Below are 16,599 nucleotides of genomic sequence, written 5' to 3' on the forward strand. Positions count from 1 at the left end.
GTGTTTACTTGTGTTGTCCTTGACTATTGTTTAAATTGGTTTGATGTTCCAAAACACTTAAGTGTGACAAACATGCAACGGAACAGGAAATGAGGAAGGGGGCAAACACTTTTTCACACCACTGTAGACCAACTTGAGGCTGTGGACACGTTAACATTCATACATTCATTAAAGATTGCTTTGTCAGTAACGTTTGCTATATGTTCCGCACTTACTCAGGAGAGATTATGGGAATTATCCCCCTTCCTGATTGGTTCACTATTTGCATAACCTTTAATTAACCTATACAAGTTTTATCCAGGGAAAATTGTTTCTCAATTGCTAAGCTGTTTAAAGCAGTTTTACTCCAGTGGGTATATGGTCTTAGAAGAAGAATTTAAATAAAAAAACAAATCAGTGCAACCAAGTAATTTGCAAGAGGTAATTTAAATGAAATGAAACACTCAATGAAATGGTTCTTTAATGTGTTGAGTAAAAAGGCTGCACTCACTTCTGTTCAGATCTGGACACTGCGAGATGTAACCCTGTGGCATAACCAGGATCTCCACGTCCTGCATCACTCCCTGCAAACGCAGACACACACCCCAACAATTTCAATCAAGAAGAACACCTCACAGAGGGCAGACATGTACATGTTTAGTAAGTTGATAAGGAACATGAGGGGCAGTGGTGGCTAAGTGTTCTCACAGTACATTTCCACGTGAGATAACTTGGAACCACAAAGTACGGAGGACATGCAAACACAAAACCTTGTTCACGAGAGCCTTGGTAACTGCTGCAATCATAAAACAGCAGTGAATCAGAGAGTGAGTGCAAATGTATTTTACAATCTGAGGAGTGAGAGACAGAGAAGTTAGTTGTGAGATAATATGTCACCTTGGTTGTTTGGATGAATCATCTTATAACCGGACAGCAACAGGAAGTTAAGTGACCCAATGATGTGGGAGTTTAAGGAGATGGAATTTTTAGTTTTTCTACAATCTCGTCTGATTCGCATAAACAGGAGATACAGATTCAATTTGATTCATAACACCCAATTCATAGCCTTTCGTCCTGTGACTGAAACACCTACACACACACACACACACACACACACAAAGACATATACACATACGCGCACAGATACTCTGTCGCCATGGTAACTTGAGATATTTCATTACTTGAGTGCATTTATTTCCCTTACAGAAGTGGAGCAGTGCAACTTAGGATAAATTGTTTTTAAATTGTCTTGCCACTTCAATTTACCAACCATACATTTAAAAACCTGAGGAAATGATTTGCGGATTTTTTCACGGCAACGGGCTGAAATGGAAGCAGAATGGAGTTGTGTCCGTTAAACTTGTAATGAAACCATAAGACTATACATTTATCTGCAGCAATTACACACATTTTTCCCATCCTGCATCTACAGCAAACATCTGAACTGTGCCATTCCTACCTATGCTTTATAAATAGTATGTAGTTTTAGTCAGTGAAACAACAGCGTGTTTATCTTCAGTAATGTGACATATTTACAAGAGGGATTTAAATCAAATTTTTTGGATTCTATTGGATCACTTAAAAATAGACGTGTTTTGGCGCGACTATGGTGTGATACGAAGTTGAACAGAGATTAGAAGCTGTAAATGATCTAAATTAAACCTCAATTACAATTATAAAACAAGTTATATTTAAACACAGGGATACAGGATTAGAAATTGAAAAGTTAAGTTTTTATTCCCTGTGTCTTTAAGCAGAGCCTGTGTTGTAATGCATCACTATCAGAAAAGCAAACATTTTTAACTCTCCAGAGTGGTTCTTCTGTGTCTGTGACACTCAGGACCTCGTGTACTAACGCTTTTGCGCTTACTTCAGGCGTATTTGTTTCGCAACGTGCGCGTAAAAGCATAGAAAGGTATGTACAAACATCCCGCACTGAGGTAAAAGCGCAGACTGCCTGTTGCGGGAAATGAAGATGGCAAATTGTGAATTTCCGTGTCGTGCATATGCGTTAACGGGAGGCCATAAAGAGATGTGAGGGGGAAGCGTAAATGTGTCTAATTTTGTATTTCGCGGTATGTAAAAAAAAACTTCCGTGACAACGCACCTCTATTTTGCGGTGAAAATTCTCCGCCTCCTAAAAGCAGGTGTAAAGGTGGAAGCGGGTTTCCTCGCATATGCAGTAATCCGAGCAAGACAAAAACATAGGTCAAGGAGACGAGCTGAAAGTATTTTTGCCACAAGGATCACAAGTTTCCAGTTGAGTGAACACAAAATCATTAAGTGTCACAGATTAAGCAGCCATGCAATATTACAGTTACTGGAAGAAATCAAAGATGACATAGAATCTCTGACTCAGTGTTCCATTCCATTCCAGCAGTTGTTAAACTCCTCGCTACATTACAAATATTGGCATCAGGATCGTTTCAAACAGTCATAGCATCAGCAGTATTGCAGTCTGCACTCAGCCGCGTCATAGCACAGGTACTCAACGCTTTGATACAGCGCAATTTACAGAATAGTGGGCAGAGAAAGGCACTGTTTACCCTGTGAACTACACGTTTGGTAAATACAACGTAAGCAGACCTAAGTATTACAGTGTGCGCTTTCTGCGATTTGACCATGGCGCTAAAAATGCTGCGTTTGTAAATGTACATACGTGAGGGCCAAAGTATTTATGCAGTAACTAGTGAGTTCTCAATGGTTTTCCCATCTGTACCGGAAACAAAGTGATAGCTGAATCACTTCTAATGCAGTTTCTACAAAATGCAAACAATAATGAGAAGATAATATCCTGCTAGATAAAAAATAACTCCAGAATGAAATCTAATTTGTATGTTTCAACAGTTGCTGTTTCTTTTGGGATTGCCTAAATTAACAGTAAATTGGCTTCAAATTAGGGCGTAGAACAATTTGCTACATCAGCATACAAATCTGCTACAAATGACACACCACCACCAAAATTACAAAATTGTGTCACCAGATAAATAAGATAAAATAGATAAAGCTCTCTTACAATGTGCATGGACTGTAAAGAAGATGTGCAGATACGCTCATTCTGATTACGGTCTTTACTATGACTGTTCGGGATGTGGTTTTCAGCTAACACCCAGACAATGACTGTTTGTGTGAGTGCATGTGTACTAATCAAGCGGTGGGTTTTAAAAGGAGACATGGATTCTAGCAACTCATCAAGGCTTTAGAGAGTGGCAAGGAGGAGAGATGCTGCTACGTGACAAGATTAGCTGGTGACCTCCAAGGCTTCTTTCTACCAATTAACACTGCAGAAATTCAACTGCTAGGACACAGTGTGTAAAGCACACACACACACACACACACACACACACACACACACACACACACACACACACACACACACACACACACACACACACACACACACACACACACACACACACACACACACACACACACACACACACACACACACACACACTACATCAAACACAGAGCGAGTCACTAGCAGACTGATTAAAATAGTTATAGTTGCTGCTACTGACATTTTGCCCCAACATGTCTCCCCAGGTGGGACATTTTAGAGTGCAGTCCAGTCTGGGAGAGGCGATATATGTCTCCCTGCCTGATAAACAATACTATAGACTAAGCTTAATGAGCATAGTCCACAGGCTATTTAATGATTTCTTCCAAATCAGCAGTGTGGGGTTGCTGAGATAATTGCAATAGGCTTAGCAGCAGACTAAGAGAAAGGGAAAGAACAATGACAAAAAAATTCAATTCCTAGGGTAGGCAGAACAACCCTCAAATTAAAATGGTAAGCCTTGAAAAATGCACGCAATTAAATCCAACAGCAACAATAAATAAAACCAAACAAGCCAAACAAAGAGGGAGAAGATACAGTATAAACCAAGATTTGAGTGCAGGGGCTAGAGCTGAGATGCATAACTCGTTCTTGATGATGATTCAATCTGAATCATTTATTACAAATCAGGCATCAAAATTCATACACTGAAAGGGACATTTTTACACCAGTGCTAACCTTGAAGAAGCCATGAGCAGCGTTTCTCTGTCCGAGCCAAAAGGAAGCATCCTCAGGTATGTCCATGTAGGGGGCTTCCACGACACGCTCGTAGATCCTGCAAAATACAGAATGTTCCGATAATGTGATATCTTTTTATTTCTATTTTCCTACATTGAGAATAACAATTTCCCCCTGCACGGCAGGTCTTGCCCTGTTAAATCCTTCTTTTAACTCTATCCCTGAGGAGAGTATAGATAGCCACCTGCTGTCCTTGATACACATGGAGTTGCCGTCTGCTCCTTTTTTTGTGCCAGGGAGGATCTTCACACACAAACTGAGTGACACCCTTTTCGTACAGCAGATACACGTATGACTCAAGGTGCGTTTGACCTGCTATTTGAACCCATTCTTTTGAGACAGTTAAATGGGATTGGTGCATCCTTAATTTAACGCTAGTTTTGGAAACACGTCTTTATTTTAAGTTTAAGTGACTTATAAAACTGGGGACGACCTCCAGCTCACCCAGTAAGAGTGTTCGCCCCATGTTGACCGAATCCTGCAGCGGCCCAGATTCGACTCTGACCTGTGGCTCTTTGCTGTGTGTCATCCCCCATCTCTCCCCTTTCCTGTCCTGTCTATCCAGTATCACTATCTAACAAAAGAGAAAAGACCCCAAAAAAAATCTTTAAAAAAGACGTAAAACTGCATAGCCTCCCATACAGAAGTATTAACCCAAACTAAAACAAGTTTATTTAACATTTTATTGAACACAACTAATTACTTAAAAACTGAAACTTACCTGTTACAGTCAACATGTAGTATAACATGAGAGGCGCTGACGGCCACAGAGACCTTGTGCCACTGGTCATCAGCCAGGCTGTAAGGGAACACCTCAGTGTGGGGCTGTTGGCCTTTGGTACGGTAGTGAAGACGCACCTCACTGCGCTGGCCACTGCTCTCCAGCTCCAGGAACCTGACGTGTCGAAGTGTCAGTTGACAGATTCTCTGAAAATTTGCATTCCCTACATTGTACAGTATCTTGCTGCAATTAAAGTCTCATTACTAGAACTGCATCCTTGTGTCAACAGAGGGCTCCTCTTAGCATAGTGCTGAGAGTTACACGTCACTCATTTCCAAGCAGTACATCTCATCAGATTTGCAAAACCATTTAGAATGTAATCACATCACTAGTCAAGAATAATGGTGCTATGTGGCTGTTAAGTGCAACATCAGCAACACACAGCAATCGCCCATGTGTAGTGGTTCAACTCTTTACATTAGCGTATTAGTACTCTAACAGAACCCCCTTCTCCCCACCACTGAGATTTACCCAGATTTACCCAGCACTAATGGAAAATACAGCCAATACACACACATCACCTCTGCCCTTAAATACAGACTTATATAAGCTAGACTCATTTGCTGGAAACATTATTCAAAAAAAAAATAAACACTCATACAAGTGCAGCAATAGAATTGATTTATCTGCAAACCAAATCTAGATTTACTTTACCCAGGCCATGCAGCCATTCATCTCGGCTTCTTAAATGCACTAGCTGACACTTCTGCCTCTGAATTAGTCCTTACCATGTTTCCAAATGAAACCATACAGTGCTGCTTTGTTGCATATGAATAGCAGGGAAAGCTAATCAGCAGCGAGGAAAGTCATTAACATCCCCGCAAGCTCTCTCCTCAAGACTGACTTTAATGTACAAACTGTTCAATCAACGCATTATGTGGATTTAGATTGCTGTTCTGATCATCCAACGGCTCAGCTACCACAAACTAATGGAAAACATTAGCATGCTAACTGCAGATAGTGTCTCAGTTTTCGATCCACAATTCCAGATTTAATGTTTGGATCGTTGATGGACTGTGAATAATGACTTGGCATACAGGGGGATTTGCTTTGTTTACTCAACTGGTGTGTAAAACATCTAAATTCTCATCAAATACAAATATTCAGGTTCCAATCAACATATAACAAACTGCTAAACAGACAAATAAAGAGAGTGGTACTAAATTTAGAAAACAAGTTTAATTATGGTTTATCAATGGAGCTTTACAAACAGCTTTACTGTACTTCTTGTGACATTAGGAGCTTACGATACTAGTTCTATCTCAAATGAACTCACTCACACACACTGATTTGAAGATTTGATCTCTATGCATGTATCTGCAAGTATATCCAAATAAAAAAGGGTATGGTCTACCCTGTTTCTATGTGTCATAGAACATATCTTAATCATATTGTGTGAAATGTGGATTGATCATACCTGTTCTCAGAGTGATGAATAGAGAGGATGACCCCAGAGTTTAGGTGATCTTGCTTGAGGGTCACCAGCACAGTAAACTCATTCTTGCCTCTCAGCTTTTGAACCATTTGCTCGGAGACTTCAACAGGAGCCATCACTTCCCTGCCAGACCCTGGAACGAAGACAGAAATATCAAATATTATGTAAATGGTTAAATGGTAAATTACTGCTTTTATCTATCTTTATCCAAAGCACTTCACAATTTGCCTGATCTTTACAGACACTCACACACTGATCGGAGAAAGCTACCATGCAAGGTGCTGCCATGACCACCTGGAGCAATTTGGGGTTGGACATGTGGACAAGTATAGGGCCTTTGGTTGTTTTTATATGTACTATCATTTCTAGTAATCACACAATTAAAGGTGGAGTCTGCAATTCTAATCCAATACACCTTTTGTCAAATTCAGCAAATAACTCCTCACGGTCCCCTGGCTCTCTGTTTTGTGTGCGTGCTGAAAAACAAAAGGCGTTCATTCCCAACCCTAAGTGGCTCGGACCCCCAAAGTGGCTCGGACCAAGCTACACAACATTATTCCATTTGTGCTTATGCACAAGATAGGGGAAAGGCTATGTATGTGTTGAAAGAAAAGCAGTGGGAGCCAGTGGGACGGTAAAATTGGCACATGCAAATATTTTGAAGGAGCACTGAAGGGAGGTGTGTATATCTCTGTGTGAGTTCCATTTAAAACAATCTTTCTCCAGAATCGCAGACTCCGACTTTAAGTTCCTAAAGGAGATGGTATTGACATTTTTGAGATACAAGAAGACAAGAACATTTAAGACTAGAAACCATCAGTTGGGATTTCACAGGCCATAAGCAGTAAATATTTGATGTATTCACATCTTGTGACACTCTTGACGAATTTGAATTCATAAATAACAAATCAAGACGAAACCCATTAAACACTAAACACACTTTCGCACTTTGTACAATAAAGCTTCTAAAATCTTATTACTCAGTTCTGCAAGTTGGTTGACCATTTGGTCTTCATGTTGTGATCTTCTGGACTTAATCTGATAAAAGGTTAATATGACTGCAAGACTTCTTAAAGTAATCATGGGGATGTTTATAAAATTAGGGCATTAGGAAATTGGTCAACCCCTTTGAAGCTTAAGTGGTTTCAAGATCAGGTCAGGTCATTCAGATCAAACAAAACTTGAAGTCATCCACCTGCCAAAATCATATATTGTAATAACATTTAGCATGTATCAGCTATCTCAAAAATTAGATCAGTGGATCAAACACTTTCTCATTGGCGTGGTGTAGGACTTGAGATAAGAAGCTAAGCTTTGCTGGATAAGAATTGAAAGGCTAAAGGTGCTGGTGTGGATGGGAGGGCATTTTCGGTGTATTTAGCTCATAAGCTCTTGTTTGCATCAGGGTGCCCTGTTTCTTCTCACCAATTCTACATAGACGTCTATGCTACTTTAATGGAAGCATCAATAAATGATGCCGTTTCTCAGAAGCAATCACATCAAAGAGTTCACTTCCAGCTGCGGGATGCATGCAAGATGCCTGGGCACACTCAAGTGCTCCAGGAAGCTAGCGTGGGAGCTTTTCCTCAGCGTATTCACATTGCTTCCAGCTTGTGGGTAAGTAACCAATTAACACAATGCAATGTGAAACAGCAAGTAATGTCCTGATGACGACTGACACTTCCAGTGTACTCATCAGTTATGTAGGATGTAATAGCAGCATGGTGAAACGATATGCGTGTTTTCATTCTTCTTCACTGTGTATTTACTGTGCTGGCATTAACATTAGCATTTTTCCCTAATGGAGGCTTTAAAGCCCATTAGGGACATATTTTGAGTCATTTCTCTTTTAACAAAAATGCTTACTAGATTTGACTTTGAGGAGATGCACAGAGCACAGTTTTATACATTTTGTACTGCCAGTGGAGTATCATTCCAGTGTCATTGGCTGAGGTGGGACAGATGGTCCAATGACATATATAGCAGTTCTGCCTAGCAATAATCTGCTGCCATCAACAGATCCCACTTAACTCCACACGCTCGACGCAGACGTCAGAAAAACTCGTCATTCACAACACTTCCTATATATTGTCAAATGTCTCCTTGTTTTTTGTTTAGAAGCAGCGAAAACCACAGTTTCCTAGAGGTGCTCTGCCAATTCTAGCCAATCCAGAAGCATCTTTAATCCATCATAGAATTACAGAGTCTTTTGGTGTTTTTGTAACATAAGCAAACGATTATGAATCCAAAAATCCACTTGCGTGTATGTTTCATTTACTTCGTGGCCTTTGGACCGTCTCACCGTAGCCCTAGCTGAATAGCCGAGTAACTTGCCCTTTTCATAGACCTCTCCTGTGTCTTCATAGCCCTTCCAGAAGGTGAGAAATGTGGCTATAAGGCGGTGACTTTTTCGGAGCCTGTGCGGAGACTGTGCACGCAATTCAAGAGCGATAAATCCACAACTGAACAGCTATTTTGTCTGTTTTGGATTTGTACCAAAGAGCGATCTATTTTTTGTTAGACAGCAACCATCTTTGATAAGGGTACTTAGACTGACAGCTTTGTTGACCAATCAAATGAAGTAATGTTCCCAAAGAGTTTGCTCAGCAAAAAGAGAGCCCTCAAAGTCCTTATTCCCTAGGTGTGTATTGGGAGGAGAATACAGAGATGGCAGAGTGAAGCCTGCAGGTTGAAATGAGTGTGATTTGGCTTACTGATGTTCAATAGCAGACATTATTACACAAAGAGACCAAAAGGCTGTAAAAACAGCTTAGACCTAAACAAATACAGTACAAATGGCCACTGTTGACAAAAATCTCAGAAACGATAGTAAATTATTTATGCTTTGATGGGGTGTTTTGAAGCAAGTTACTGAATTCTTATCAAAGCTACAGATGGGTCTTTTGCATGCATCTTTTTGTGTCAAAATTTCTCTCTGCAGTTAGTCATTTATCACTTTTGAAGCAAAGATGAGCTCAGTCCAAACAGGGGTTACAATGTCTATGGCTATATGCGCTGGTAAGTCTATTGTCATGCCATGTGTTTAACAGAGAGTACACAGACATCTCAATCATGAGCAAAATTAGCGCAGTGGGAGCAGGTGTCAGGGCGGGGTCCATACTGAGAGGATGTTCATAAGGCAGGGGGGGAGGGATGGAGAGGACTGAGCAACCTCTTCACTGGGCTGCTCCCAGCTTGGCGGCCATGAGCCTTTGATCTGTGAGAGAAGGACTCTCATCACCAGTCTTAATACTTGGAGGGGAATGTGGTTGCTTTAAATGGGACTTTGGGGGATTGGGGGGTGGAAACATCTCCTCATTTCGGTGGAGTGATAAGATTGGTCTGCGTAGAGTTGCCTGTATGAGAAGCACAATGATCTCAACACTGGTGACAGCGATTAAGACTGCTATAGCGGCAACATCTCTGCATTCCTAAAAACACACACAAAAGAGCAGTAAAAGAGTTTATGCTATGATGAGAGGGCCAGCTTTCCCTTCTGCCAAATCAATGTGGCCCTGCTGTGGGGGCCTTTGGTCGATTATCTATTGGCAGGCGCCTCGATGGGGCAGCCACCTGCTACTAACTACCACTCTGATGTGAGATACTGACACAAAATAGCTTGAAAATGATGATCTAGCACATTTTTCCAGCACAATAAGGATGTCATCCATCCAGGTTGTTTACAGGCTAAGAGGACTGGCTGATTGTGAGGGTTTTATCAGCTGACTAGATATCTCCATAAGCCTCAAGCTCAGTAGCATCCCTAGGAAGCGTTGCTTTTGGCTTCAGCCTAATCTTATCTCCTGGGTACACTGTGAGTGATGGTTACAGTCAGGCCACACTTTCCATCCCTAAGCTTGATTTCTAATCTTAAACTGCTAATATGGTCTTATTTTGTGTGACCCCTAGCACCCATACAGCTGTGATTCCCTCACACTCACTGCATTTCCATGGATGTATATTGACAGGGCTGCACGAATCATTTGCTCACACATTTAGCATCTAGAACAGGTGCCCTGCAGCACAGCTTGAGAGTCCAGATACACCCAGCTTTGCCACAATCCTTTTCTCACACAATGCTTTAGCTTTTACCTGTATACAGAAAGGTTGTGTTCTTGGCAAGAGTTTTCCCTTTTTTACCAGCAAAAAGAAAATGCTCTGAAGGACATGTGTAAGTATATATTTAGGTTCATTAGATGTTTAGCTTCTAATATAATAATTTCCCAGAGGAGAGTACTGACATTAGATAAGAAGATCATAGACACTTTTGTATGTGAATAATGAGGACTTTCAATATTTGGTCTCTTGTGGATTGCAGAACAAAATAACACCCTTACGTCTTAGCAACAATTCTTCAACAACATTTTACAAATAAGCCATCTCTCGACCAATTAAGAGTGAGTGAGCTGTGAAATGCACTAAAAATGTAGAGCCAAGAGGGGCCTGGATAAACACAGTGATTCAATCAGCAGAGGAAGGAACACAAAACTCAGATAATAAAAAGTAAAAGTTTACCATTTTCTTATTGCATAATGCTTTCCATTTCAAAAAACAACACATCTTATCTGCCGGCCTGAGCACAGAGGAGGATATGTGTGGGAGGTTCAGGCAACAGACTATCTCTCCAGAGGGATTAGAGTAATGATAAACTCTCCACCGGCAGAAAACTCCGAACCCTTCATTACTGTCAAAACACACTAAAACACATTTACATACACAAACAGGTGTAGAAAACGGACACACACAGCCACTATGCTGCAGACATTTTGACTAGCCTACAGCTCCAAACAAACATTGAGTCAATACTAAGAAAGACTGCCGCAAAGATATGCAGAATTCTAGGCTAACACACACACACACAATAGCTTGCTCTTGGAGCTCCTAAATATTCCACAACGCTCAGTCAATCTGCATTCGGCGGCCCATCTCCTCCCACTGTGTCTACACTCTCCTGGAACAAATACTAAACCGAGCCAAGGGCACCTCTAGGACTGCTTTGGCCAGCAATTTCTTCCCAATTCTCAGATCTTCTCCCCAGTGACCGCCTGTCTGACATTCACACATACACAAAGCTAATGACAGCCTTCCAGCCACCCAACTGTATAAATGCCCTGGGAGGATAGAAATATCTCTCCCTCCGTGGTCACCGGTGCTCCTGTGTGGAATGTAGGATCAGGCTCGCCTCAGAAAGCCGCAAGCAAAGCAAGCTCTGAGCACAGGGAGTTGGGGATAATGCCAGTCAACAGTTTGGAAAGGTTGGGTAACTTTTCGGGTAACACAACAAAATTCACTCAACTAAAGCATACATCATGGAAATCGGAAACTTTTATATTGAGATTAAAAATCTGTGTGGATTGAATTATCCAATTTTGACTAAACAAGACTGTCTGTATTAATTCAGGCCAATGTCACCGGCCATGTGATGGCTGTTAAAGATCCACCACAAGATCACACAGAAAAACTTCATTGAGTCCACTTAAATAAAAATAAAAAACATTCTCATACAAACTGACAAGAATGTTCAGATATTGGGTGACAGAACAAGGCAGGGACACTACGATGCCAACAACAAATTCATTTGAATCTTCTACACTGCTTCTAAAAATTCTAGAAACAATGTGCCTCTGCTTTAAAGCCTCTTATTTAAATTAATAAGAAATATTAATTATTAATATTTACATAAACACAACTTTTCAAGTATCCTAATACAGTGCTTACATGCCTGTAATACATTAAAATAGTTATTGGTCGCTGTAAACATTCCTCCTGTCCACACTCGCCACAGAACCGCATCCTAGCAACAAAGCAACATTGGTGGTTTTAATGTAAGAGATGAGGGAGAAAATCCAAATACCTTCAGCTTAAACTAACACAAGATGTCTGCAGTCTGAGTTACACAAATCGATTAAGTCTTTTTAATCAAATTTTAATTTTGTGTTACTATCCCTCTGCTGGGGTTCAGCAAGGAAACACTGGAGGCACATTGAGGGAATTTTAGTCTAAAAAGTCTGTAACTTTGGAAAACCTGACTGATTTGTCTGAAACAGATTGCAGAAATATTAGCTTCAGCTGAACTTTGGAGTTCATTTTTTCGTCATATAGAAAAGTATCTGAGAGTCTCAGCTTGGGTTTAAAAAATACAACTGTTAACTGAAAACTGTTGTTGTGTCTTTAAAAAAACAAGCAAGGCCACTTTTTGCCCATTTTACCTCATTGGCAGAGTTTTTTTTATTTCCTGTTTCTGTTTATTTGCATAATACAAGGACATTTCACTACATTAAATTATGATTAGCTTATTTCTATTAGGTTTTTTTTGCAGTTTATTTAAATTGCATTGTGCAACAGGAACTGGAATGAGACAAACGGCTATATAAACTATAGTTGTAATAGTATATTTTGCTGTCAAATGATCTAATGATTAGATGCACTGCGTGATCCATTTGGTAGCGGCATCTCTTGTCCAAAGCACCTCATAGCATAAAGAGAGCGTAGAAGTTAAGCATGAATGTTACACTAACCTCTTTTGTCTGTGTTAATTACCTTATTGATCCATGTAGGTAAATTCTCATTCTGCTGTCCTGTCTTTCCTGTAAGTGTTGAGTTAGCTACAAAATGCCTCCTCTGAACCGGCTCAATACACTTCAGCAGAATGTACAGAAGATGCTTTCCTAGATAGACGCTTACATCTGGCCTCTACAGGACTTAGCTGCCCTTCCACCCATTGCATCATTACTAGCAGCTTGCAAATGAAGCCCCTACAGTGGGAACACACAATTGTTATTTATATTCAAATACTTCTATCTGTTCCACACACACACATGAATGCAGGATAACAAACTCACATTCACACAGTCCCCTCTGTCTTCCTCCCTCCTTCAAACACAGTGTTGCTGTATTATAAATGAGTCTCTTCCATGCTGTTACACTTCACTGTTGCTGCAGTCAGGGACATAATCAGCACGACATACACAGAAACACCTTACTGGCAGTGTTCAAATAGTCTGAGCAAGAGCATGCTTCTGACCGAGTTCACATACACACACACACACACAGATACAATTACAGGAGAGTCTTGCTCTGCAGCTGAAAGGATGCTTCTAGCAACTGTGTTGTTTGCACTTCGAATGAGTTTGGTCCATAGCCGGAGAGGGAGAGAGTGTTGGTGTATGTGTTGGGGGAAGGGAGTGCTTCTGGGTGTGGCCCCCGTGCTTGTTTCTACAGAGAGATAGATATCTGGAAGTCTAGATATTAAAAACTGTGGGGGAGGTTCTAATGATGTGATGATTTTGTGGCGTGGCCGATTACCACCTGGTATCAGGACATAAGTGTCTCGGGGGCTTTTCTCCCTCTCTATTATGGCCGTCCCAGAGGTGTTCACTCTTAATGCCATGCAATGTAGCCATGAAAGCTACCTTCAAAAGTATCAGCAGGGGCGCGCTAAACAGCAATCCCCCTACTGCTCACTGCTCTCTTCTTTCTCAGACGTACAAAAACATACTGTAGCAGTCAGACAGAGATACAAAGATATAGTGAACAGCAATGTGAACACCAAAATTGCTTATCCCCACACATGCACATACATATACACATTTCTATACTGCAATCTACACTCTCCCCCTGCTTTTCTCTTTCAGCTCCCAGCTGCTACCCCTCCTCCTGCCTCCACCCAGCACCCAGAGATAACAGCCTTCCCTTCGGGCAGGCAGGCAGGCAGGCAGGCAGGCAGTGGAGGGGACAGTCATGGATGTGTTCTGCCTGCTATCTAATGAGCGTCGGAATGTCACCGTGGGCCTGTTTGCTGGTCCCAGCCAGCCAAGCATCCATACGTGTGGAATCAGCACAGTCCATCAAACAGCTGGCAGACAGCTCTGCTCCCTGTTTCTCTCCCCTCGTTTTCATTCTCATTCACTTCTATCTCAGCTTCTTTCTCTTCTATCTCACTCACTCTTTCTACATCTCTACAGTACTGTATGTTCCTCGCTATTTATGAACACAACTAAGCAAAGGCCCGGGTCTGCTTTGCCTTACGCCTTGCTCTGCCTCCCACTCGCCCAACATCATTGACTTAACATAGACATCCCAAATGAAGGATGGAGGCAAGCTCTGCCATAAATAACGGGCCGCCTTCTCCGCCTGGGTAGCTGAATGTACTTTGCAAAGGTAATCCAGAGAAATAAGTGTAATGACGGAGAGATGCCAGAAGCAAAACAGTCGTGTATTTCATTTTGTCACAAAAGCTTTTTATAACTCTCTCTCTCTCTCTCTTTGCAATTCTTCTTCACTCCACTTCTACCTCGCTGGGTAGAGCACCTCTAAAGTGTTGTCTACATAGAACACATCAAATGGCCTGCATTCACGGCGATGTTGGAGTTGCTGCTCCATGCAGAAGTGCTGCTGTCTCAGCAGCTGTACGCCGAGATTAGAAGATATCAGGAAAGAGGAGGGAAGAAGGAAAATGCCAACAGATGATTGTGGTGGTTCTCTGTCCCAAAACAACATTGTCATTTTGGTACATTATGTGATCCCTGTTGAGATCTTCCTTGTGAAGATTTGAATGTGGCCACATCTTTGGTTGTGACACTGATCTGAGGAGCCAAAAGCGGTTCCCTCTGTTGCTACTTTTGGCCGGGTTATGATAGGCATCTCCATCTCTGTGATGGGGTTGTTAACACGCTCATTTGGATTGTAATGATAATCTGACGTCAAATGACAGAAATGTAACACTGGCAAAAGAGTGCATATAAAAGTCAAGCACAACAACAGCTCTGACAACTCCATTCTGCTCAGTGCCATTTACTAGACGCCATAGATAACATATTTAGCCTACACACTGCTGCACAACTGACAACAAGCGCATCTGCCTCATTCTTCTACCCATTCATATTTACCCATCAACAATGGGTAAATTCTAATAGAGGGGTTCATTCACTCACATCATACATCAGTGTGAACGCGGGGTTTTGTCCATGCCTAATCTGATTATGCTAAGACTATCTATATTTCTTTCCGTGATTCACCCTTCTCTCCCTGTGCTAGCCTGCTCAGCCCACTTTTTCATGAAGACCTAACATTGCCTATTGTTCAGGCAGGTGGCAGTCTGAGGGCCCCCAAGCTAAGTCCCGTTCTAGAGGAAAACTGCAAATCCACAGCATGCTGCTGCTGACAGTCTTTTCCACAGTTGTGCTATGGAGAGTAGGAATCCGATACAAGTATAAGGGCTAAAGTCTTATCAGATGATCTGATATTTCAACATCAGGCATCTCAGTTGATCTGTGGTTAAACGGGCTGACTAATGTTAGCCTTACAAGTTCTTTAAACAAAATAATTAAAGGACAGCAGTGTATGTGTCAATCACTTTTCGTTTGGTCAGCTTTGCTTCACATGCAGATGACCTCATCTGGGCACGTTATATCTCCTATGAGCAAGAATACAAGGAGGGTAAGTTACTGTACCTTGAAAGTGGAAAGCTCTAGACTCGCTGTGGAAGCCCTGGACCTGAGTAACTCCATCAAAGCCTTCCCCAAGCGTGAGTTCATCAAACACGCTGATGCGCAGGGCAGGGTCAACCCCAAAACCTACAACTAATATGCAAACACAAAAAACAAGATTGTCATTGTTATTAGCAGGCATGGACACCTGTGATGCTATAAAATAAAAAATAAAATCCCCAGCTGGTGTCAGGGGAAAAGATGGGATGTAGCAAACATAGAATGTATAAAATAGTATACAAGCTGCTATATCAAGTAGGTCTGATTATTTCTGAGAAGCCTAGGTGGCAAATTATCCATAACACCACATCATTCCATTATCTGTTTCTTATCTTTTCGGCTATTGTATGAGGCATGGGATGGTTACTGTACAATCAGTGACAGTCCGTGTCCTACCTGAGGAGGCGCAAAATATGCCGAGAACCAGAAATAGCTGTAATAATCCCATGGTGAATGTAGATATAAATATATATTTTTTAAATTAGTCCATGTTTTGTCCACTTCTGAGAGACAGGATTGTTCAATCACATGCGAATGACGTATCACCCACGCGCAGAAGGCTATTACCAATCCCAAATGCTGAGCGGAGGCATCATCACAACTTTAGATGCCCAATGATGCAAAAAAAAGCAAATCCTGATAGAAGAAAAATGTTACTGTGTACAAATTATTCCATGCGACGCAAAATCTGCTCCATCACCACCATCCGCGGCACAGGTGGGTAACACAAAGCGAGCTGCTGCTGCTTCCTCTCCAGCTGAACAGACGCTCCTGAAGCTGCGGGGATGGGAGCTGCCTGCGGCCGCTGAAGGAGTACAGAGAGAGAGAGAGAGAGAGA

General features: G+C 41.5%; 1 protein-coding gene across 1 annotated transcript in view; it reads right to left on the reverse strand.

Annotated features, from left to right (window-relative positions):
- The window catches only part of nell2a (neural EGFL like 2a), an 80,991-nt gene extending 64,425 nt beyond the window's left edge, over positions 1-16,566 (reverse strand). Inside the window, exons 1-6 of the mRNA XM_034879688.1 lie at positions 16,158-16,566; positions 15,726-15,854; positions 6,256-6,406; positions 4,779-4,952; positions 3,998-4,094; positions 491-563 (exon numbers count right to left, since the gene is read on the reverse strand). Coding sequence (XP_034735579.1) covers positions 491-563; positions 3,998-4,094; positions 4,779-4,952; positions 6,256-6,406; positions 15,726-15,854; positions 16,158-16,209 — 676 coding nt within the window. The 5' untranslated portion in view covers positions 16,210-16,566. The remainder of the gene's footprint in view (positions 1-490; positions 564-3,997; positions 4,095-4,778; positions 4,953-6,255; positions 6,407-15,725; positions 15,855-16,157) is intronic.
- Positions 16,567-16,599: the final 33 nt, after the last annotated feature.

This window comes from Etheostoma cragini, chromosome 8 (genome assembly GCF_013103735.1).
Source record: "Etheostoma cragini isolate CJK2018 chromosome 8, CSU_Ecrag_1.0, whole genome shotgun sequence".
Classification (NCBI taxonomy): Eukaryota; Metazoa; Chordata; class Actinopteri; order Perciformes; family Percidae; genus Etheostoma; species Etheostoma cragini.